This window comes from Saccopteryx bilineata, chromosome 1 (genome assembly GCF_036850765.1).
Source record: "Saccopteryx bilineata isolate mSacBil1 chromosome 1, mSacBil1_pri_phased_curated, whole genome shotgun sequence".
NCBI classification, from domain to species: Eukaryota; Metazoa; Chordata; class Mammalia; order Chiroptera; family Emballonuridae; genus Saccopteryx; species Saccopteryx bilineata.
In genome coordinates this window covers 238185465-238209092 of record NC_089490.1, presented here as the reverse complement: position 1 = coordinate 238209092, position 23628 = coordinate 238185465, and the positions used below count along the sequence as shown (strand labels likewise).

Here is a 23628-nt window from a genome sequence, read left to right as displayed (position 1 = left end):
AAAATTTAAATTAAAACAATTTACAGTGGTAAATGTTAACAAATATGTCTACCTTGCAGCATTGTAGTATTTAGAAAATGGTGTAGTTAATGAGTATATGCTGGACAGGTGGGTGTCTAAGATAAAGGAAATTTCTTGTTCTTATGTACAACAGACTGCAGTGTCTACTGGACCTTTTGCCATTTTTTATTGGTTTCCATTTTTATTTACAAAGGAATATCAACTTGTCAAATAAAATCAAAGAATTACAAATTGGTGTAATGTGAAATGTATTTTTTGTAATGTGTAAGTTTCTGTGGTGGACAAGATAAAGTAGCAATATTTCTGCTTGTTCCTTCTGCCATGTGTAACTAAAAGACCAGAATGCGTTGTAAAAATGAACATAGGAAACTAAGAGTTGCAGAGAAATCAATCTGGTTCAGGAGTCACTGCAGTGAATGTAGGTTTCAATCTTGTCTTCTGTGAGTCCTGGACTGAGTACTGATGAAGACAGAGTCCCAGAAATGGTATGAAGTTAGTGGGAAGAATAAAAAATTCCAACAAGAGTCTACTCTGTTTAGTCAAAAGTCCAGAAAAGGAGCAGCATTTTCAAGAAAAAAAATTCTGTGCCATAATCCTTTTACTCAATAAAAGAATTTGGGGAATAAACCTAAGACCTACCCCTACCCCTTACTCATATTGATCAACACAGGCCAGTGAGGAACTTAGACCCCTCGGACAACCTGATGGGACAAATGACCTCTTTCATTTCCTGTGCTCTCAGTGAGGCCCCGTGGAAAGGCTAGACTTTCCCCTTGCACAGGTATTGAAGCAGTTCTGATATATATAGCATTTGATGAAAGTCAGAGTCTTGGCCCTGGCCAACAGTTGGCTCAGGGGTAAAGCATCAGCTAGTATGCAGATGTTCTGGGTTCAATTCCTAGTCAGGGCACACAGGATAAACCTGCATTTCTTCTCTACTTCACCTCCTCTCACTTCTCTCTCTCTCTCTCTCTTTCTGTCTCTTCTCCTCCCCTCCTTCAACCATGGCTTTATTGGAGTCAGTTGGCCCCGAGTGCTAAGGATGGCTCCATGGCCTCCAACTCAGTTGCTAAAAAAAAAAAAAAAAAAAAAATGGTTCCAGTTGCATTGGAGCAAGGGCTCCAGATGGGCAGATCATCATCCCCTAATGGGCTTTCTGGGTGGATCCCAGTCAAAATGCATGTGGGAGTCTGTCTCTCTGACTCCCCTTCTCTCACTAAAAAATAAAAAAAGAGGCAGAGTCTCCATACATAATATTCAAAACATGCAGAATACAATTGAAGTTCCATCGTACTGAGAATCAGGAAAGTCTCAAAGGCGCAATAACAATCTACTGAAGAAAACACTGAGATGACACACAGTGTAAATTATAGGGCCATGGCTTTAGTTTGTTTTTTTGTTTTGTTTTTTAAAAGATTTTATTTATTCATTTTAGAGAGGAAAGAGAGAGAGAGAAGGGAGGAGCAGGAAGCTTCAACTCCCATATGTGCCTTGACCAGGCAAGCCAAGGGTTTTGAACCAGTGACCTCACTGTTTCAGGTCGAAGCTTTATCCACTGTGCCACCACATTTCAGGCTGGACCATGGCTTTCAAACACTCTGAAGGGGATCAAAGAACTGAAAACCAGCGTAACAGAATTAAAAAAAAAACTCATGGGATGGGCCCAATGATAGATTTCAGATGACAGAAGCATACATCCTTAAGTTTTAAGAGAGAATAATATGTTACTCACTTTGAAAATGGATCACAACAAAATATAAATAGAGCTTTGGTGAGCAGTGGGGAAGATGGCAAAAATTGGAGACCCAGAAAGAGAAAAGAAAGGGCTAAAAAATGAAAACCACATTCCAGAAATAATGCATGAAAATTTCCAACACAGCATGAGGCTTCAACTGACACATAATAAATATGAGTGAACTTCAAACAGGAGAAAACCAGAGACATTTATACCAGGATCCATCATCCCCTAAGTGCTGAAAACGTGAAGAAAATAAAATCTCAAAAACAGGTAGGTAGTCATTATGTAAAACTCATATGGACAAAAGGATTCAAATGTCAGTAGGACCTATACTCTAATAAATTCAATGAAAAAATAAAACATAAAGTAGTCTGATAAGTATTATAAAGAACTGTATCACTTAATATCCTAAAATTGAAGGAATAAGTATAGAAAGACATAAATATTACCTACCGGGGGGGCAGATCAATAATGGACTATATTATAATTATTAAATATTTAAGATAGTAAAATATTCCTTAATTAAAAATGTAACTGACTAATATGACTTTAACCTTAACTGTGTCTGATATTCATCAATTGGGTCTAATAGTCATCAATTCATTAGTATTTTCATGGAAATGTCTACCTGGGAACTATTACAATGACTTAGATGTTTTTATAATAATTTTTATTATTGGCCTGACCTGTGGTGGCACAGTGGATAAAGCGTCGACCTGGAAATTCTGAGGTCGCTGGTTCGAAACCCTGGGCTTGCCTGGTCAAGGCACATATGGGAGTTGATGCTTCCAGCTCCTCCCCACCTTCTCTCTCTGTCTCTCTCTCTTCTCTCTCTCCCTCTCTGTCTCTCTCTCTTCCTTTCTCTCTCCTCTCTAAAATGAGTAAATAAAATAAAATAAAATAAAATAATTTTTATTATCGGAAAATAAAATAATGTCAATGGGTTCACATCTGTGACCTTGGAACTAGAAATTGGGACAGAATTTGACAAGTTCAGGAAAAAAAAGGAGTGTCAACACCAAATTCTATAAACTGTGCTACCATTCTTTAGGATTAAAGTGTGAAATAAAGATATTTTCAATGTAAAAAAAATGAAGAGAATTTTCTCCAGCAGACCTAACCTTAATGAAGTGCTAAAGCAATCTTCAAATAGAAAGGAAAGATAGCAGATGTGTGGAGATGTTAGGAAGAAAGAAAAGCCAATGGGATTGATAGAAATAGTGGTAAATACAATAGGACCACTTTTTTCCAGTGAGCGTGTTAAATTATGGTGGATGTTTGTGCAAAATCATATCATTTGATATGGTGCTTGTTATATGTAGAGGAAACACCTCAGACCTTCAGGTTTATAAATGGTGTACCTAATTGGAAGTAAGGTTTACACCTTTTACTTGAAGTGATCACAGTTCAATTTTAGTCGGAAGTGGTAGACTGTCTATAAGTATATTATAATACCTCAAGCAAACACTAATAAAACTATACAAAGAGATACACTGATAAAAAATATGGATATATAAAAATAGAGTCATTTTAAAATGTTCATTAAAAAAAAGAAAGAAAATGAAACCACAGGGAAGAAGAAATAAAGTCAAGCAGGAATGAGAAACAGAGGAAGGACACACACAACAAATGATAAAACGGCTCTCTGAGCCTGTAATATATATATGATGACTTTAAATGTAAACGGATGGACTACATCAGCTAAAAGTCTGAAATTGCATGGTGGACACATACACAGAGCCCAGCTCTATGCTGCCTGCAGGAAAGTCACTTTAAACCTGAAAGCATCGGATGACTCCAAGGAAAAGATTTAAAATATCCATCTACCAGGCCTAAGATTATTTGAAAAAATTAGAACTGGTTAATATACCTTCTTTATTGGCTCCCTTCCTTCGTGAACCCTAAATGCTGCAGTGTCTCATGACCGGGTTCTCAGTTGTCTTTAAAATGTATCTACACACTAATGCCCTGGATGAACTCAGCTGGTGCCGTGTCGTCAAATACAATCTGCATGCTGAAGAAGCCCAGACTTTATCCCATCCTCTGATCACGCCCCAGCTGCCTAGTCTCCAAGCAGAATGCCACAGGGCTGTCAAATGTACCTAAGGTGTCTTGAACTCATTTATTCCTCAGAAAACACTCAGTTGGTTACTGCTTAGGATAGACTTTTCTATGGTTCCAATTTTTCTTCTAATGTGCTTAAATCTTCCATAAAAACGCATGTGGCCATATTACTTATTCAGTCCACAAGAAGAATTGGACTTTAAGCACCATCATTTCATTTGCATTAAAATTTTTTATTCCAGCCTGACCAGGTGGTAGTGCATCAGCTATAGCATTGTTCTGGAACGCTGAGGACCCAGGTTCAAAACCCTGAGGTTGCCACCTTGAGCACAGGTTCATCCAGCTTTAGTGCAGGGTCACCAATTTGAGTGTGGGTTCATGGACATGACCCCATGGTGGCTGGATTGAGCCCAAATGCCACTGGCTTGAAGCCCAAGGTCAATGGCTTGAGCAAGGAGTCAATGGCTTGAGCAAGGGGTCACTGGCTCACCTGCAGCTTCCCCCTACCCTAACCCCTGGTCAAGGCACATATGAGAAAGCATTCAATTAACAACTAAGGATTTGCAACAAAGAATTGATGCTTCTCATCTCTCTCCCTTCCTGTCTTTCTGGCCCTGTCTGGCCCTCTCTTTCTTTCTGTAAAAAAAGCAAACAAAACAAAAACAAATTTCAATCCACAGGAACTACTTCATTAAGTGTTTTTTTTTGTTTTGTTTTTGTATTTTTCTGAAGCTAGAAACGGGGAGAGACAGTCAGACAGACTCCCGCAAGCGACCGACCGGGATCCACCCGGTACGCCCACCAGGTGTGACGCTCTGCCCACCAGGGGGCGATGCTCTGCCCCTCCAGGGCATCACTCTGCCATGACCAGAGCCACTCTAGTACCTGGGGCAGAGGCCAAGGAGCCATCCCCAGCACCCGGGCCATCTTTGCTCCAATGGAACCTTGGCTGCGGGAGGGGAAGAGAGAGACAGAGAGGAAGGAGGAGGGGTTGGAGAAGCAAATGGGTGCTTCTCCTATGTGCCCTGGCCGGGAATCGAACCTGGGTCCCCTGCACGGCAGGCTGACGCTCTACCACTGAGCCAACCGGCCAGGGCCTCATTAAGTGTTTATGTCAACATATTTTGTCCCTAATGTATTCTCTAAAATTGGGGTGGTGGTAGTGGGGGAGAATAAGAAACTTTACCTCTGCACTCCGGTGGTTTTGACCAGTTCCCATTAAAACATGTCACTTCTGCTTCCCCATATCGGTCCAAAGACTTGGTGCATTCATAATATACTGTCTCACCAGACACATACCTAGGCTTCTCATTTCGTATAATGGCATTTTCCACTGTGGGGGGACTCCCACAGGACACATCTGAATAAAAAAAAAAAAAATCATCTCTAATGTAACAATTGTTTGGAACTCAAATCACAGATGGGATTCCAGTGGACTTCTAGGATTTAAAATCAACTGTTAATCTGTCATGAAGACTGAAATTTTTAAAAAATTTACATGTAAGATAGAAAAAAGAAGACAAAGCAATATTATATTTATAAGAGCTAAGCTTCTATACCTTAAATTTCTTTCTTATTTTATTTGAAGATTAATAGAAAATTTTAGGCTTATGAAAATGATAGTTTTTCTGTACATTTCCATTTGAGTTTAGAAAAATAAATATTATAAATTCTATAAATTCCCCTGATAGAGTCATTGTACAGTGGTTAGAGCTTCATCCTGGGATGCTGAGGACCCAGGTTTGAAACCCTGAGGGTTGCCGGCTTGATAGTGGACACGGCAGGTTGAGTGCAGGCTCACCAGTTAGAGTGTGGGATCATAGACATGACCCCATGGTCTATGGCTTGAGCCCAACGGTCACTATCTTGAAACTCAACATCGATGGTTTGAGCAACAGGTCACAGGCTTGGCTAGAAACCATGGGCCAAGGCACATATGAGAAAACAATCAACAAACAACTAAGGTGCCACAACAAAGAGCTGATGCTTCTCTTCTCTCTTCCTTCCTCTCTGTCTGTTCCTGTCTGTCTGTCTCTCTTGGTAAAAATAAAAAAAGCAAAAAATTACATAAATTCAAAATAAATTTATAAATGCCAAGAAACTCATAATAAAGAGATTATTTAGCATCAGAATTTAGTTTGTAGTCATCCTATTTATGAAGTATAATTGTAGGTCCTAATAAAAATAAGCAGAGTAGCCTCTTCCTTAGAGAATAAGTTGAGAATCCACAGCTTTGAGGAATACTGCATAGCAGAAAAGGAAAAAGATCACTCTAAAGATCCAAACAGAATTTGAGAAACAATGAGAGAAAAATAAGGTTATAGTTTTATAAAAAAATACTCTAATAATTTGAGGGGGCAAATGTTTAAGGACATTCCAATGAGCAACGTGAAATTCACTGGTGAGACTCAGATGGATATAAGGTATTAATAGGTTATAGCTACAGTTCCCAAACCAAAGTGTACATTGAATCTGCTGGGAATGGTAACCGTAGTTTCAGGGTCACAACCCTGGAGTTTTTGATGCTGAGTCAGAGTGAGCCTATGAATTTACATTTGCTTCTCTAACAATTTTCCAGAAGATGCTGATGCTGCTGTTTCGGGACCCCACTTTGAGAACTACGGGGCTGTAGGGTCAACCACTGAGTACCCCTCCATACCTCTGTGCTAAGGAAGGAATCTCCCTTGATCTGGCCTAAAACATAACCTCTAGCCATTTCTTAATGATGCTAGATGCAATTCTATATCATATTATTTAAGACACTTTAAAAAATAAATTTTAGCCTGACTGGTGGTAGCACAGTGGATGGAGCATCCACCAGGGACGCTAAAGGCCCCAGTTTGAAACCCCTGTTGTTGCTGGCAGAGTAAGGCCTTGTCGGCGTAAGTGCTGGCTCGCCAGTTTGAGTATGAGATCATAAACATGATCCCAAGGTCGTTGGATTGAGCCAAAAGATACTGGATTGAAGGCCAAGATCACTGATTTGAGCCCAAGGTTACTGACTTGAGCAAGAGGTGACTGGCTTGGCTTGAGCCCTCCGTGCCCCAGCTCCCAGTCTAGATACATATGAGGAAGCAATCAATGAACAATGAAAGTGATGCAACTATATAGGTGATGCTTCTCTTCTCTCTCCTTCTTGCTCCGTCTCTTCCTATCTCACACTCTTTAAACAAAAAAAAAATACAATACAATAAAATAAAATTTCATTAAAATACCTCTGCAAGTTAGTGTTCCTATCCATCTGCCGTCCGTACACTGGACATAATTAGACCCATCCATCTGATAATATTGTGGACATGTGTAAGTTACTCGGTCCCCTGAAGCATACGATTTCTTCTTTGCTTGTTGGAGCATGGCGTTATTGAAGCTGGGTGGCTTGGAACAAGATGCTTCTGAAAGGGAATAAAAATCATATCCTTGTTCAGTAAATCTATACAATTAATTGTATTCTACAATGATAGGTATATATCAAACCAATGCATATTAGTGAAATATTTTTCTTATAACTTGAAAATATAAGAACAGTCTTGAGTTGATTGCATTGAATGATTCTACAATTATCAAAAGCACAACATGGGAATGATGATTACTGAAAGCCCATAGATACCAGGATATGGGTAATGCTTGAGACCACGCTTCTTACATTCTTGTTTGTCCATACAGACACCATACATGATGTCCCTATTTCTATATTTTTGCCTCATCAAAGTCTATTTCCCATAATGACATCACACATCTTAGAAAATTATACATCTATAAGGAGATCACTGATAAACTAACAGGGAACTGAAGAATGAAGAGATTGATGAGCAGGGATCGCCTACAAAACAGGAAGAGCACGTGGAACATGAACACAGTTTACATGAAAATGAAATAATTTTGCTTCTGTTGTCAATCATGGCATATTCTCAGGGCTTTTAATGCTCTGCCAGAATCCAGGACTCTCCAGTTATATCCTGTCATATTCTAGAATTGCTGTAGTTTTATATTTGTACCATAAATGTTCTGACTTAAAGATATTGAAGAGCCTTAGGATATAATTAAAGACACTATACTTATGCATTCTGGTGGATGGGACCATTTTCCTCCTAAACATTTTACAGATGCAGGTCCATGAATCCCAAATCCTTCAGCACATCTGTACGTGACTTCTGCTCCATGTGGATAACTCTTGGGACCCTTAGGTACTTGACCATTGTCTATTGAAGGTGGTGGTGAATCACAAGGAAGTCCTAAAAAAGAATGAAAGAAGGACCGTATATTTCACTAGCTCTAAAATTTATTTCATGTGCTGGTGGTACTATCTGGAACTTTCATTTGAAACAAAATGATCATGCAGGCACTAACATCACATCACAGAAAAGGTGCCCAATACTTTCTAAAATGACTATTGTCATGTGTGTCCAGCTGTGAATATAAGCAAGAACACAAAACAAAAGACATTAACATATTTAAGAATGGGACTATCAATGCTACTCTAAATAATCGTAAGTAATAAAAGAAAACCACACATTGAGAATTAATCATCTTAAGTACGTATCATAAATGGTAAAAGATCAGAAGGGACAATGTAGGAAGAACATAACTTTTTTAAAAACCTGGTGAAAAAGTCTTCACTACAACCTATATGAAGACATAAGAATATGTATACCTATATGAAGAGTTAAGTTTAATTTCACTACATCCAGTTTTAGTAGAAATTAAAAAGGGTCAAAAGTAAAATGCATTACACAATGAGCCAATGGAATTACCAAAAATAAGACTAATTTGGTATTGCCAAAATTGTTGGGTAGAATATGTTAACATAAAAATAATATATAAATATATTAATGGTTTTCTATATTGATAAGTCCAAATAAGAATGGCCATAACTTGGACGCCTATTTTAATGAACTGTATCAAAACCAGAATTGTAGTTTGAGTGGTGTGCTTACCTACACACTGAGGAGGAGAACTCCACTCCCCTAGGTGACATGTGATTCCATCAGCTTCAGATAGCCTGAAACCATCTTCACAAACATAATTTAATTTGGTGCCATGTGCATATAGCTGGGATTCAAATGTTTCTTCTGAAGATCTAGATGAGTTAATGATCCCGTGCTCGATATGAGGTGGCTGAGAACATGGAGTTTTTTCTATATGAAGAATAGAGGTCAAGCGGTCAAGCACAAATATAACATTTAAATCAAAGAAGAAAAGCAAACACTATTTGGGATCTTAAAGTAAGGGCTATTTGAACACATTAAATTACTGAATCACTAAAAATATTTTGAAAATTGCAAAAATCAGTGTCTCCATAAAATCGATGCTACTCTCCTCTTGTTCCCTAGGCTCTCCCATCCTCTTCATCTTGAGGATGCATACAATACGCATAAATAGAAATTGCATCTGGTATTTGCACAGTGAGCCAAAGTGCCTGTCTGTGTTCATTTTAGGACAGAAGTGAGAAAATGCAGTTTGATTTCTGAGCCTGGATTGTAATTTAATGTTTCAGCTGAAGTGGAGAGGATATGGAGAAAGGGCTTCTTCTGGGTCCATTACACCAGGAGTTTTACATCTCATGGAGCACATAAGCTAATTACTCGAATGTGCGGCACACTGAAATATATATTTTCCACCTATCAAACAAAAAAACTGGTATAATTTTGACTCATTTGCACCAAATGATTGTTATGTTGGCTGTTGTCATTTATTTATTTATTTAACAATCTAAGGGATGAGAGGTCAAGGATTCATGCTTTTAAAATTCTTGTGGCACACCAGTTGAAAATCATTGAAAATCGTTGCTTTACACAAAGCACAGGGGAGTTGCACCCTCATTTCAAAGACATAATGTTAATAATGCACTACTGACCAATACAGCGTGGTATCAACTGCCATGTTCCATTGCGGCACACAATGTCTTCTGCTCCCTGAATTAGAGCATTTTCTTGGCAGACAATAGATATTCTTTCTCCTTCCAGGTAATTCAGCGTAGTTGCCATATTTTGAGATTTGGGAATCTGAGGTGGAGGTGGACACTTTGGTACTTCTGAAAATATCATAAAAAATGTTTCTTGATGAAAAATAATCAGTTAAATATATCAAAAGAATAATTCAGTAAGTTAAAATGTACCAGTAAAGAACAAATATTAATGTGTTCTAGGTTTAAATATGCTATACTTTTCATCTTATTTATTTTAGTATATCAAATTTGTTTTACATTCTCAATACCTTCTTTATAGATTCTTTCTATTATTCTGTCTATGATCCACCTTGGCTAATTAATGTAAAAGCTATTTTCATGATTTCTAACAATTAGATTGTCCTAACTGAATTATTCACTAAAACCAGACATTAAATACTGTTATCAGAATATATTATTTTTTAACAAATATCCGTGATCAAATATTTTGAGAGTCAATTAAAACCCTCACAAGACATTGTACCAGTGAAAGCTGGAGAGCAATAGAAGAAATACATTTTTTTAATGATAGATTAATTTGACAAAGACTCCTGGCCGAGATGTGAATTAGATATATTGACGCATGATTTATGTGCTTTTGAATGTCCAAATCGCCCTGCTGGTATTATTTCACAGTGTGCCTAAATTGAGAAAAGACAATATAGGAAAGTAAAATATCCTACCAGCTATTAAAGAAATAGAATTAATCATCAAGAAAATCTTAAAAAAACATAGCAAAACAAAAACAACGCTATGTATAGGTTTACTTCCCAGGTGAATTCTATAGGAAATAAAAATACAATACCATTATGTGTAATAATATTACACAGACCTTTCCAGATGACAGAGAAGCAAAGGATACTTTTTAAATGGTTTTATGAGGTCACAATATCCCTGATAACAACAACTTGCAGAGATATTACAAAGAAAGATAGCTGTAATTTAATATCCTCCATAAAAATAGATGCAAAAAATTCTGGAAACTACATCAGCAAATCAAGTATAAGAAAGTTAAGAAAGACTAACATATCACCACCAACTAGATTTAACACTAGGAGTGAGAGATTTATATATGCAGCTCACTGTATTCAGAGAATTAAGAAAGTCATTATCGTATCAATAAAAGCATTAATTGCAGGGTATAGAGCATTGGCCTGAGATGCTGAGGACCCAGGTTCAAAACACCAAGGTTGCCAGCTTGAACATGTTCTCACCAGGTTGAGTGTGGGGTCTCTGGCTTGAGCCCAAAGATCACAGGCTTGAAGCCCAAGGTTGCTGGCTTGAAGCCCAAGGTCAGTGGCTTGAAGCCCAAGGTCACTGACTTGAAGTCCAAAGTCACTGGGTTGAGCAAGGAATCACTGGCTTTGATAGAGTCCTCTGGTCAAGGCACATATGAGAAGCAATCAATGAACAATTAAGCTGCCACAACTATGAGATGATGCTTCTCATCTCTCTCCCTTCCTGTCTGTTTGCCCATCTGTGTTTCTCTCTCTCAAGAATGCAAATAAATAAATAATAAAAAGCATTTAAAAACATTCAACAGTTGTTGAAGATAAAATTATTTACTCAAGTAATGGGGAGTGGAATAAAATTCACTTATACTGATAAATGGCATCTATAAAAATCCTAAATTAACACTGTAATCGTTGTAAGAAATTAAATATAGTCCCCTAGTGGTCAAAAATAGAATAAATATTGTTTTGTTCTCATCTCCTTTGAACAGTTTATTGAAGATTTGAGCAAGTGCATTAAAAAAGACAAATAAAATATAAAAATAAAACGAGACTAGCATAAATATATATATATATATATATATATATATATATATAAAATAGGGATGCTGTACTCGATCAACAGAATACCTACAGTAAATAATGTAAGCATGTACTTTCAGAGTATAATCAATATCCAAAATGCCAGTGCATTTCCTCACACTTAGAGCATAAAACATTGGAAAAATATATATAATTATGAATATTTGCATTTGTAATATCAAAAATATAAAATGTGAGTATATTTTTTAAAACTCTAAATATTCTACACTTAAATTATTGCTGGGAAATTAGAAGCCAAATTAAATAATTGATGAGATATATCAAGTTTATGGCTATGCATTTAATATGGATAAGAATTTAACTCTCCCTAATGTATATTTCACTGTACAACCCATCCTTCTTTTTCACAAGTGGGTATCTTATAAAAATTGATGAGCTTTTCCTAAAATTTCTGTTAATGCTAAGACCAAAAAATTAAAACAATCTTGAATAGGAATAACATAGTTGTGATAATATATCCGACTTCAAGATTAATGTAAAGCTAAGGTTTCTTCTATAGCTGACCAATCACTCATGATACAATGAATATTTACAGAGTGTTTAAGTTATTCTCTAAATTACAATCCAACTGAAAAATTATTTGTAATAATAAAGAGTATTAAAATATTTATTAAGATACAAAGAGACTCCTTTTACACGGTAGGTGGAAGAGGAATACATTTTGAAAATGTTCTAAACAAGAGCTTACCTGCGCAGGTTACTTCGGGATCCCACTTTCCATTCATGCAGATGGAACGTTTCTGTTCTGACTTGCCTCTACAGGAGTAGTTTATCTTCACATTGTGGTCATAGTCAGACCTATATGGCAGGTTAATCTCTTGTGTAGTTGCTCGTGATAATTTACACCTCTTAAGTTCTCCTGTTGCTATAAAATGAAAATATTTCACTTAAAACACTAATTATGAGACTTCAAGCAACTAATACAAAATGGAGCTCTAGAGTTCAGACTATACTGCAATTAGAATTTAGGTCCATAAATTCCATCAACAAAGTTATTCCCAAAATGTTGCAAGAGCTGGGCTATCATGTACAAACATACTCTTATAACCACTAATGATATTTTAAAGAGAATAAACATTCCAAAGACACTTTGGAGATTGCAAGAACATAGAGGTTCACTTTTTGATTTCTCTACATAATGAACTGTCATCACATGGCTAAATTTGGTCTCATTTGAAATCTGTGCTAATGTCCACATACATTTTTTTCTTGAGCTCAAACACTCTACATTATTTTTAATACAAAATATTAAAATGTTAAAAGAAAGAAATATTATCTGTGGAAATTGTACATGTAAAGTTGTTCATTTAATTATATTTTTTATAATGTTAATGTAAATTAACAAGAAGGATTGATTGAAGGTATAGTGTAAAGAATGTGAATAGTTAAGTATATCTTTTGCATGATCTCCAAAAATCAGAACATGAAATTAGGTGCTCAAGCCATAACCCATTTTGTACATACACTCTTAGAAACTTTGAGAAGCTATTTTATACACCAGATCATCCTATAATATAAACATTATGCTGCTATAACACATTTTTGCCTGCTTTATTATATGTTACATGTAGATAATAAAAGTCTTTTATACAGCTACACATTTCAGAAACTTAATGAAGATGTCAATTGTATTTGAATATTATAACTTATCAGTGAAGGTCTTAGGTAGTATCTGTTCACAATTTGTTAATGATGAGTGTCAAGTGAGGATGAATAGAACAAAGAAAAGTCAAGTAAATGGCCAAAGAAAAGTAATGTTTTTATAATGCCACCTTAAAAAAAATAAAGTGGACTGATGTGAAACACTTGGACTTGAGAATTAGTTTTATTTTTTAGGACTGTTCCAGAGTGCTGAGGGAGACAAAATGAAGAGTCTTCTTGAAGGGACAGTGACTGAGGGAGGTTCTGTAGTAAAGAAGGTGTGGCAGCTGTTGTCCTATGGCCCCTATGATGATGGGTTTCTGAAAGAATTTCTTTGTTCATTAGGAAGAAATAAACATCTTGAGAAGAGTAAAAAGTTAGACACTAAGGAGGAAAAAAAAATATTGTAAGATAAAATTTAAATCCTATATCTGTAAGTAATATTTAGCTTTATATTTGTAAAGATAAACAATATTTATCTCAGAGGAAGATTCAAAAAACGCTATTGCTGGTGTTTATTTTTCCTCGGTAGACACTATTGAACCATAAACAAGTGTTTGGATTCATTGTAACTAACTATCTGACATGTTCAAGAATATCACTAAATTTCAAAAATATGGTTGCAAGTTTTACATTAAATTTTACATTTTATTAAAGGTCAGTTGTATTCTCACCAATGCACTGAGGTAGTCCAATCCACCTTCCCTTAATACATGTAATTGATCTGTGGCCAATCACTGTAAATTCTTCTATGCAATTGCACTCTACTGACTCTCCATGGTGAAAGGGTGGGTCATGGGATATTGCATAACCGTGATCAATTTCAGGTATATCCCCACATGTACTGTTTTCCTCTGTGAAAATTTCACAAACATATGTTAATCTTTAAAATTAATTTACGTGTTTATCTGAATATAAACACAAAGTGTTAATCTATACATTTATATTTTATATACATTACCAATACACCTGGGCAAGGCTGTCCATTCTCCATCAACACATTGAATTTTCTTAGACCCCTTCATGAGAAACCTCGGGTTGCAAACATACTCCACAACTTCACCATGTTCGTATCCTTCTTTAGGTGTATCGATGACATTCCCGTTGGGGAGCTGAGGTTGTGGACCACACGGTTTTACTGCAGCTGTGGAAGAAATATTGTATACTTAGTGGTTAACTTGTCTATTTTGCAACTGAAAATCCAGTGAGGTGATATTTTTCTTCTATTTTTTGTTTATTATCTAAATTCTTATAGTGTTCTTTGGCAAACAAAAAAGAATGGTGTTTACATTAGATTCATGTCTCCCAGTTCTGTTACTTTGACCAAACTAGCATATTGGAAGTATTTTTAAGCCTAAGAAACATGCTCAATATTACAGATAGCCTAAAACTATATGCAAATTCATTAACAATTATGATTGCATAACTTACAACAATATTCATATTTCATAGAATCATTTCATCAAAACTTTTTGAAAAATACCATCATTAATCAACAAATTGTAACTGTGGCAAAGATTTAATCAACCAATTATAATTGTTATACATGTGATTGAAGTGATTCTAAAATGCTTGAATATTGTTTAGACACACTCAGTGAAACTTGAGGTGAGGTCCATGCTAATAGAAATGTCCTATATTAATGGTGGAATGGTACTGAAAATATGAGTAAACATGTAATTCCAGTGTAAGACACAGTATGTCTATCGATAGATACTTCCAGTATATATTTCAACAAAAAACAAAAATTACTTTCTAAATAAAGAATTCTAAAGTATCTACTATCCAACACATGTTCTTCTCAAGTATATCTCTGGCTTAATGTCCTGGATTACAGACACATTGGAAGCCAACAGAAAAGTAATAGAAAAAATAATTGATACACAAATTCTATATTTTGTTTGAGCAATTGTCAGATAAACATTCACCTTTACATGTTGGAAGGTTAGGCGACCATCCAAAGTTGTAGCACTGAATCGAATCTGGTCCAACAATCTTATCTCTGTTTCTGCAGGTGAATTTCAACACGTCTCCAACTCTGTATTTATCCAAAGGGTTTTGAACAACTAAATTTTCTTCTATGTCAGGAGTGATGCATTCTTTTTCTATGAAAATGTCAAATAACTTAATAAGACTACATAAAGAGTCATTGCCTAAGTAGACTTTATGTGTCATGCCACCATGAGTTGCTGGGTGTCGCACATATACAGAGACATCAAATAGGTGCTCTTTTTGGAAAAACATTGCATATTAGGTTTTTATACATTCTTCAAATTCATATGCTGCTCTCTAAACAGCAATATATGTATTCTGAAAATTTATTTGTAAAATCAACTTGCTTATAGTAGATCTGATTTTATCACCGACATTTATAAAATTTAACAGTACATTGTCTGTACTATCAAAACAAATCTATTCTCTACATTAAAAAATAACAAAACTTAACTACAATTTTAAATTATATGTTGAAATAAAAATTTATATATATTTTTTTATTTATATAAAAATATTTAAAATATTTTAAATATTAAAAAAAAATTAAATAAAATATTTAAAAATATATATATATTTTTTGTATTTTTTTTTCTTTTCATTTTTCTGAAGCTGGAAACAGGGAGAGACAGTCAGACAGACTCCCGCATGCGCCCGACCGGGATCCACCCGGCACGCCCACCATGGGGCGACGCTCTGCCCACCAGGGGGCGATGCTCTGCCCCTCCGGGGGGGCCGCCATGTTGCTACCAGAGCTACTCTAGCGCCTGAGGCAGCGGCCACAGAGCCATCCCCAGCGCCTGGGCCATCTTTGCTCCAATGGAGCCTTGGCTGCGGGAGTGGAAGAAAGAGACAGAGAGGAAAGCGCGGCGGAGGGGTGGAGAAGCAAATGGGCGCTCCTCCTGTGTGCCCTGGCCGGGAATCGAACCCAGGTCCTCTGCACGCTAGGCCGACGCTCTACCGCTGAGCCAACCGGCCAGGGCCATTTTTTGTATTTTTATGAAGCCGGAAACGGGGAGAGACAGTCAGACAGACTCCCGCATGCGCCCGACCAGGATCCACCCGGCACGCCCACCAGGGGCGACGCTCTGCCGCGACCAGAGCCACTCTAGCGCCTGGGGCAGCGGCCAAGGAGCCATCCCCAGTGCCCGGGTCATCCTTGCTCCAATGGAGCCTTGGCTGCGGGAGGAGAAGAGAGAGACAGAGAGGAAGGAGGGGGAGTGTAGAAGCAAATGGGCGCTTCTCCTATGTGCCCTGGCCAGGAATCGAACCTGGGTCCCCTGCATGCCAGGCCGACGCTGTACCGCTGAGCCAACCGGCCAGGGCCAAAAATTTATATTTTTTAATAGAGTTGGGGAACTGAACCACTCAAAGAGGCATTTCTAATATATTTCACTTATAGGAACATTAAAAGTCAATTAATTAATATTTTATAAGGAAATAAAAAAACTGAAACATAAACTAAAGCATAAATAAAGATAAAGTAACATGTTCAAGGTCACATAGCTAGGTATATTTCAGGATTCCTAAATATTTATACAATGTTAAACAATCTATTCTTATTGTACCCATAATATATAATGATTATTAATAAATTGTTAATTATTATAATTCAAATTAGTAATGTGCAAGATAAAATTTTTAAAAAATATTTAAAAGTTTTAAAGTCTTGACATTGTTGAATATTATCAAAAAATGCATGTTTCTTATTTGATTCCTCCATCCATTAATTAATATGTAAAATCAACACGTGGAATTTAGAAATTGGAATGATACCAAAGAAAGAAAATTCCTACAATTTAAAAGTTAAATATAAACACAAAATAATGAAAGTAGACATGGCTTCACCATTTATAAAAGTAATGTCACTAAAAAAACTCAATAAATTTGCTTTTGTTTTTGTTTTTTTGTTGAGCTCTGAAGCTTAGTTGAGAAGGTCATACTAGAAGGAGAAGTACTGAGATTCTTCTCCTAAAATTCTATTTTGATATCCAAGATAGTGATCCTTTTATTTGTGTGTATCTTTCTTTACATATTTTGTGCTCATTTGATAGCAAAGAGACCTTCCAGGACCCATGAAACAGACTCAGATTTCAGCTAATTCATGTGCAACTTCCTGCTGCATGGTGGAGGAAAGTTATTGGAAAACAATACTAAGCTGTCATTTGTGTAGTTGATACTTGGGAGAATGACACCATGCTCATGAATGCCTACCTATGTGTTCCCCAGGTCGTAAGTTACTATAAAAATTTTGATGGAAAGCCGTATTGGCTATATTGGCTTCTATTGCTGCCCCTTTTCTATCCTGGTTTCAGGTGATGCCCGGTGGCATTGGAAATGCCACAAGAACCACATATTCCTGATTTTACATTCTTTATCAGTGAAGACCCGTCACAGTTGTAAAACTTCTGGCTTTATACAACCCAGAAAAGAAATTTAAAATCCTCCCCTTTTACTTAGAATGATCATTTCACAAGTAGGTCTCCTCAGCAGATGTAAATACTTAACCCTGTAGTTTACAATCCAATCGTGATCATCCATGGGCCATTCAACCACCATGTGCCCAAGTCAGAAGTTGAGATGTTCCTCTCAAAGTGCTTTTCCTACTGCTCACACCACCTTACAAATACCCTTCTCCATTTACCTGCTTACTTATGACAACAGTTGAAATTAAACATGTGAGTCCCTTGATTTACAACTCTGTCTGATACCCAACAATCAGTAACATTACCCGTGTATTCTAACATCAAACTGTACCCAAATCTGTCTTTTGCCCTGCATGTCCTCAGTCATCCCTCTGCCCCAATCCTGACCTAAAATTCTCCCACATCTGGAGAAGAATCCCTGATAGATCCCAAGTATTGTTTTGTTTTCAAAGCTTGGCATGGACTGTTCTCTTGAGTTGGAATACTCTGTGTCACCCGGATGCCCACAGACTGAAGTCCTATTTCTCACCTGGAAAACAGGCAGCTGAGTGGCAAACAGGAAGAAGACTCATGTAACAGTCCATGGAACTATTCAAGATCAAAAACTAAAGAATTCCACTAAGGATCTGCAGACATTAACATTCAAGTTGGGAGGTAAAGAAACACAACACAACAAAACAAAACTCAGAAGCAAAATAGCTGAGAAAACAGCACAAAAACATAATTTCGGCAATGAGTGCCTGGTGTTACATGATACAGAAGCTGTGTTTCGAATAACAACAATTATGCTTTATTCACAAATCTGTGATGTATATGGACAGTAGGCTACACTAGTGTGCTGGGTTAAATCGATTATGACTTTGGACTTCAAAACACCCTCTTCTCCCGATTTACATGAAGTAATTAAAAGGAGACACCTCGTCTGACCAGGCAGTGGCACACTGGATACAGCATCAGACTGGGATGGGGAGGACCCAGGTTCGAAACCCTGAGGTTGCCAGCTTGAGTGAGGGCTCATCTGGCTTGAGTGCGGGGTGCTGGCTTAAGCATTGGATCATAGACATGACCCCATGGTCGCTGGCTTGAGACAAAGGTCACTGGCTTGAGCAAGGGGTCACTCACTCTGTTGTACCTCCCACCCTTCGGGTCAAGGTACATATGAGAAAGGAATCAATAAACAACTAATGAGACTAAGGAGCTGCAATGAACAACTGATGCTTCTCATCTCTCTTCCTTACTGCCTGTGTGTACTTCTCTGTCCTTCTCTCTGTCTCTCTCTCTGTCACAAAATAAATAAATAAGTAAATAAATAAGTAAATAAGTAAATAAAAGGAGAAACCTCTGCTTTAATCAGTGTTCATTAAAAAATAATTCCATACTATCCAAAGACACAACAAGGGAAACATGTGAAACACATTTCTTTGGTTTTGATAATCCTGAAAAGCAGTACTTACCACGACAGGTGGGTGCACCAGACCAACCATTGTCACCACACTCTATGACACCTGTGGTGTGTCCGGCTTCATTTTTATATCCATCCTGGCACTCATACTCCAACCTGTCATTGACCTTATACCACGTGCGGCCAGCTTTGGCCCTGGCATTCTCAAACACAGGCACACCACAAGATTCTAATGCAAAATAGAATTGAAGATTTCATTTCTAATATGATGTTAACAAACAATCTAATTAATTAAGTCAGCTCCATCCCAAGAAAGAAAAGTTTTATCACTTAGAATATGTTAATATGTTATGTATCATATAAAAATTATCAACAATACTGGGGATAAATAAATCATTGTCCTAAAATCATTACTCATAGTGAAAACATATATTTCTACACAGTTTTGCTATCACTTATATTATTGGAAAAACTTATTTTAAGAACACATTTCTCAATTTTATTTTACTTAGATATTTATTCTACGTTAGCAATAAAATAGGCCACAATAGATATAATGTACTTTTGTTGTTGTTGTTGTTGTTTAGCATACAGGACAGCATTTTGTAAATACAGGTGCCAAACTTAGTAGCAGTTGTCAAATATATGCTGGAACAAAGTGAATTTGTTCCATAAAAAGATTAATTTTTGACAATGAGAATAAATGTTTAGAGATTCTATGAAATTCTACTTTAGAACATACTAATTTTAATGCTCACATGCTGTTAAAGCTTTTTCAAATATTTACTTAATGGCCGTATAGTATTTCATACTTATTAAGATTGAAAGTAGAAGACAGTTATACATTTGCAATTAGTATAAAAAAGTGGAATGTTAAAAAATGGTCTCAATTTTCTCTAACATTATACTGGAGTGATGTTATTGAAAGTTTAAATAATTTACCTCAAATTTTATAATGTAGTATGTAACTAGCTAGCTTAAAGCTTAAAAAATAAAAAGCAAAACTATAATAATAAAAGTAATAGAGACATTTTCTCGTCCCTAATAAGAGTAATATGATTATAATTCCTAATAAGAGAAATGGATGATTGATCACAATTTAATATAAAATAAGTTTTTTTTTTTGGAGGAAACCATCATTTTATTTTTATTTTGGCTAGTTCTCATGGCACATATAGAAATGAAAAAAAAAATAATTGAAACGAACAGTTTAAATATCCATGTCGGCCCTGGCCGGTTGGCTCAGCGGTAGAGCGTCGGCCTAGCGTGCAGAGGACCTGGGTTCGATTTCGGCCAGGGCACACAGGAGAAGCGCCCATTTGCTTCTCCACCCCTCCGCCGCGCTTTCCCTCTCTGTCTCTCTCTTCCCCTCCCGCAGCCAAGGCTCCGTTGGAGCAAAGATGGCCCGGGCGCTGGGGATGGCTCTGTGGCCTCTGCCCCAGGTGCTAGAGTGGCTCTGGTCGCAACATGGCGACGCCCAGGATGGGCAGAGCATCGCCCCCTGGTGGGCAGAGCGTCGCCCCTGGTGGGCGTGCCGGGTGGATCCCGGTCGGGCGCATGCGGGAGTCTGTCTGGCTGTCTCTCCCTGTTTCCAGCTTCAGAAAAATGAAAAAAAAATAAAAAATAAAATAAATAAATAAATATCCATGTCACTTAAAGGGAATGAAAAATATGGCTGCATGGCTGTGAGTTAATAGATAAATCGAGCAATTATTCTTGGAAAATTCTCTTAATATCGAGGTTGTAGGAAGAGACATTTTTTCAATTCAGCCAAATCTCATTCCATCTAGAAGCCTTTCTTAGTCTCCACTAACTAGATGTTTGTAGGTTTTGAAAAGGAAATGATTTTTCAAAAGAAGATTCACCCTACAGTAGCAACCATATAAATTATACAGGTGAAATTATTTCAAAATGATCTGTTATAAACCCATATTTTCACTTAAAAACATAAAACTTTTATGTCTAGGAATAAACACATTGACATAAAAGTCTGATCACCTAAACACAGGAACAGCACGCCAAGGTCTCAGCTAACAATAAATGACTTGACACCAGAGGACATAAAGGTTCCCCAACCAGGATGTCTTACAGGTGGAAAAACATTGAACTGAACACTGAACTTATATCTACCGTCTTTGTAATTAACTGTAAAAGGCAAAAAAAATTACATACGTATTATTTCTCAAACATATTTATCTTTCCAAGTGGAACCACCTCAGCTAATGCCAACTCAGGAAAAGAAATTCAGTTAGAGTAAACTTTTGTACAACTGCCTTTGACACAATGAACACAAGCATTATGAACGACTTACTAATGCACTTGGGCTGAGCTGACCATCCACCTCGCTGACACGTAATAGAGCCTGACATCTGACCATCTTCTGTGATGTAACCTTGTTTGCACCTGTATTGTGTTTCTTTATGTAAGGGATATATATCATCAGATTCAGCAAGAAATCCATTCTTTATTCTTACATCTGATTTTAAACATGTTTCTGAAAGGAAGAGAATAAAAGGAAAAGATAAGCATACGGTCAACAACATTTCCATAAGGACCTAAGCAATATGACAACAGAGAAAATAAGGTATCATTTTTAAAGAAAAACTGGAAAATAATCCCTATCATCCAAGGGCTTGTGTCAGAGTAAATAAGCTGTGAGTTTCCAAAGATATTAAATCAAGATATTAAAAGAAAATTTTTTGACACTATGCAAAATTTAAAATACTCATAATTCTTTGTAAGGAATTATTAGGAATCTGTTAGTATAATAGATCAGGAACTTGTTACCCTGCCAAAGTTTCCCCAGCAATGGCTTCATTTCTAAGTCCTGTTGCAAATAGTTCAGAGGTCAGAGCCTGTGTTCTCACCATGGGAAAAAGAAAGCTAACTATGTCGGGGGACGGATGTGCTAACCAGCTTGAACTGGTGGTCACTTCACAAGGTACTCAAGTACCTTGAACTGGTACTCAAATCACAACAGCAAGCCATAAACCTTTAACGCATTCAATTCCCATTTTTCAATTACACCGTTAACAGTGAAAAAAGGAAATCAAATCTGACAAAACAAAAATATATGCAGAAATCAAAGAGAAAGCAAATACTAGAATAAATGAACAGCATTAAAAGATGGTTCATTGAAGAAATTAAATAAATTAATAAATACAAAGCAAGAATAATAAAGTAGCTCTGGCCATAGACGATGAGGAAACTGACCCAAATATATGAAAAAAAATCGTGAGGCATATGGACACAGCCAGTGTCTAACTGCAGTTCCCGAGAGAGAAGGTTAAATGATGGGAGCTCTATTCTTAAAGTGGTGCATTGGGGTGGTGAGGGGAATTTACACAATGCGAGAGCTTTAAAAATCTGTATAGCAATCCCATGATTCTTCAGTTGAATATACCACACAATAGTGAGGGGCAAACCCATGAGAATGGGCAGAGAATAACTAGCAGAGAAAGAACTACCAGGAACCAATAAAGTCAAAGAGCTGCAACACACACAACACTGAGCAACATCCATATTAAACAGTCAAATTGGAAAGAAGTCTTTAAAGATGAATCATTTAGTAGGGAGACCAGAAGAAGCCTTATTCATCCATATTCCGAATAAACTGGTCCTAATATTAAAGCTCCCCAAACAGTGCAGTTAGTTTAAAAACAAGCTTTGAGTGGGACAAGTTGACCATAACAACCTTAGCCTTCCCAAACGAAGTATAAAAACAGTAAGTCTCCAACTCTAAGCCCCTGAGAGGTGCACTTTCAAGGAGGGGTTAAGTCAAGGAGCTGAAACTGTTGCCCTCAGCCTCTTCAGTGCATCCAATCTTTGATCATTTTGCTCAGATGGTGTGTGAAATGGCTCTGCTAGATTTCCGGGCTCCTGCAGAGATGTTCTCACCCAGGGTGATTGTCAAAATCGACGTTCTTTATAGGGAAGACGATAGAAATTCCTAATCCTCACTTTGCTCATGACACTCTGTTAGTTAGTACAGGTTTTTTCTTTGTGGTCCTTGGTGTTTATTTTTTAACTTATTATTTTATTAATATCTACTATTACTTTTCTCTTTTTTGCTATGGACATATGAAACAACTGGTGTTTCCATTCATACACACTTGAAAAAAATAAAACCAAATTGGTTCATTGGCAAAACAAGAAGGTGATGTAAATATTTTCTCACAGTTATAATACGTGAGTCTTAGAAAAATCACAGACCCAATCTCAGACCATGTTCTTACCGACACGGAAGCACTCGGGAGGAGGGTTCCAGCCATTCTCCGTACAGGTCATTGTGCTCTGCTGATTGGGAAGACTGTAGCCAGGATGGCAGTCAACCCTTATAGACTGACCCTGCAAATAACTTCTCTCACCACGTGGAGAATGTCCATTTCGCAAGTAATTGAAAACACACTTTCCTAAGAATTATTAAATGATAATGAAAAACAAACAAACAAACATAAGTTCGGTCAAAATAATAAAATATGAATAACCTATAAAATATTTAAATTAAAATGCATAGTATTCAAAACTAAAGCAGAGCTTAAGGAAAACTAAAGTCTCCAGCAATT

At 36.8% G+C, this 23628-nt stretch overlaps 1 protein-coding gene across 4 annotated transcripts in view; it reads right to left on the bottom strand.

The window, feature by feature from the left end:
• Positions 1–23628, bottom strand: part of LOC136310183 (complement factor H-like) — a 126208-nt gene that overhangs the window by 82254 nt on the left and 20326 nt on the right. For 3 of the 4 annotated variants that reach the window (XM_066238407.1, XM_066238418.1, XM_066238424.1), the window contains 3 exons: positions 23299–23475; positions 21375–21557; positions 19116–19292 (listed from right to left, as the gene is read on the bottom strand). In XM_066238407.1, coding sequence (XP_066094504.1) covers positions 19116–19292; positions 21375–21557; positions 23299–23475 — 537 coding nt within the window. Of the gene's footprint in view, positions 1–5009; positions 5184–7038; positions 7216–7878; positions 8056–8757; positions 8959–9677; positions 9855–12290; positions 12468–13917; positions 14098–14204; positions 14388–15171; positions 15349–19115; positions 19293–21374; positions 21558–23298; positions 23476–23628 lie in introns of all 4 variants that reach the window. The other variant, XM_066238434.1, reaches the window with a different exon arrangement.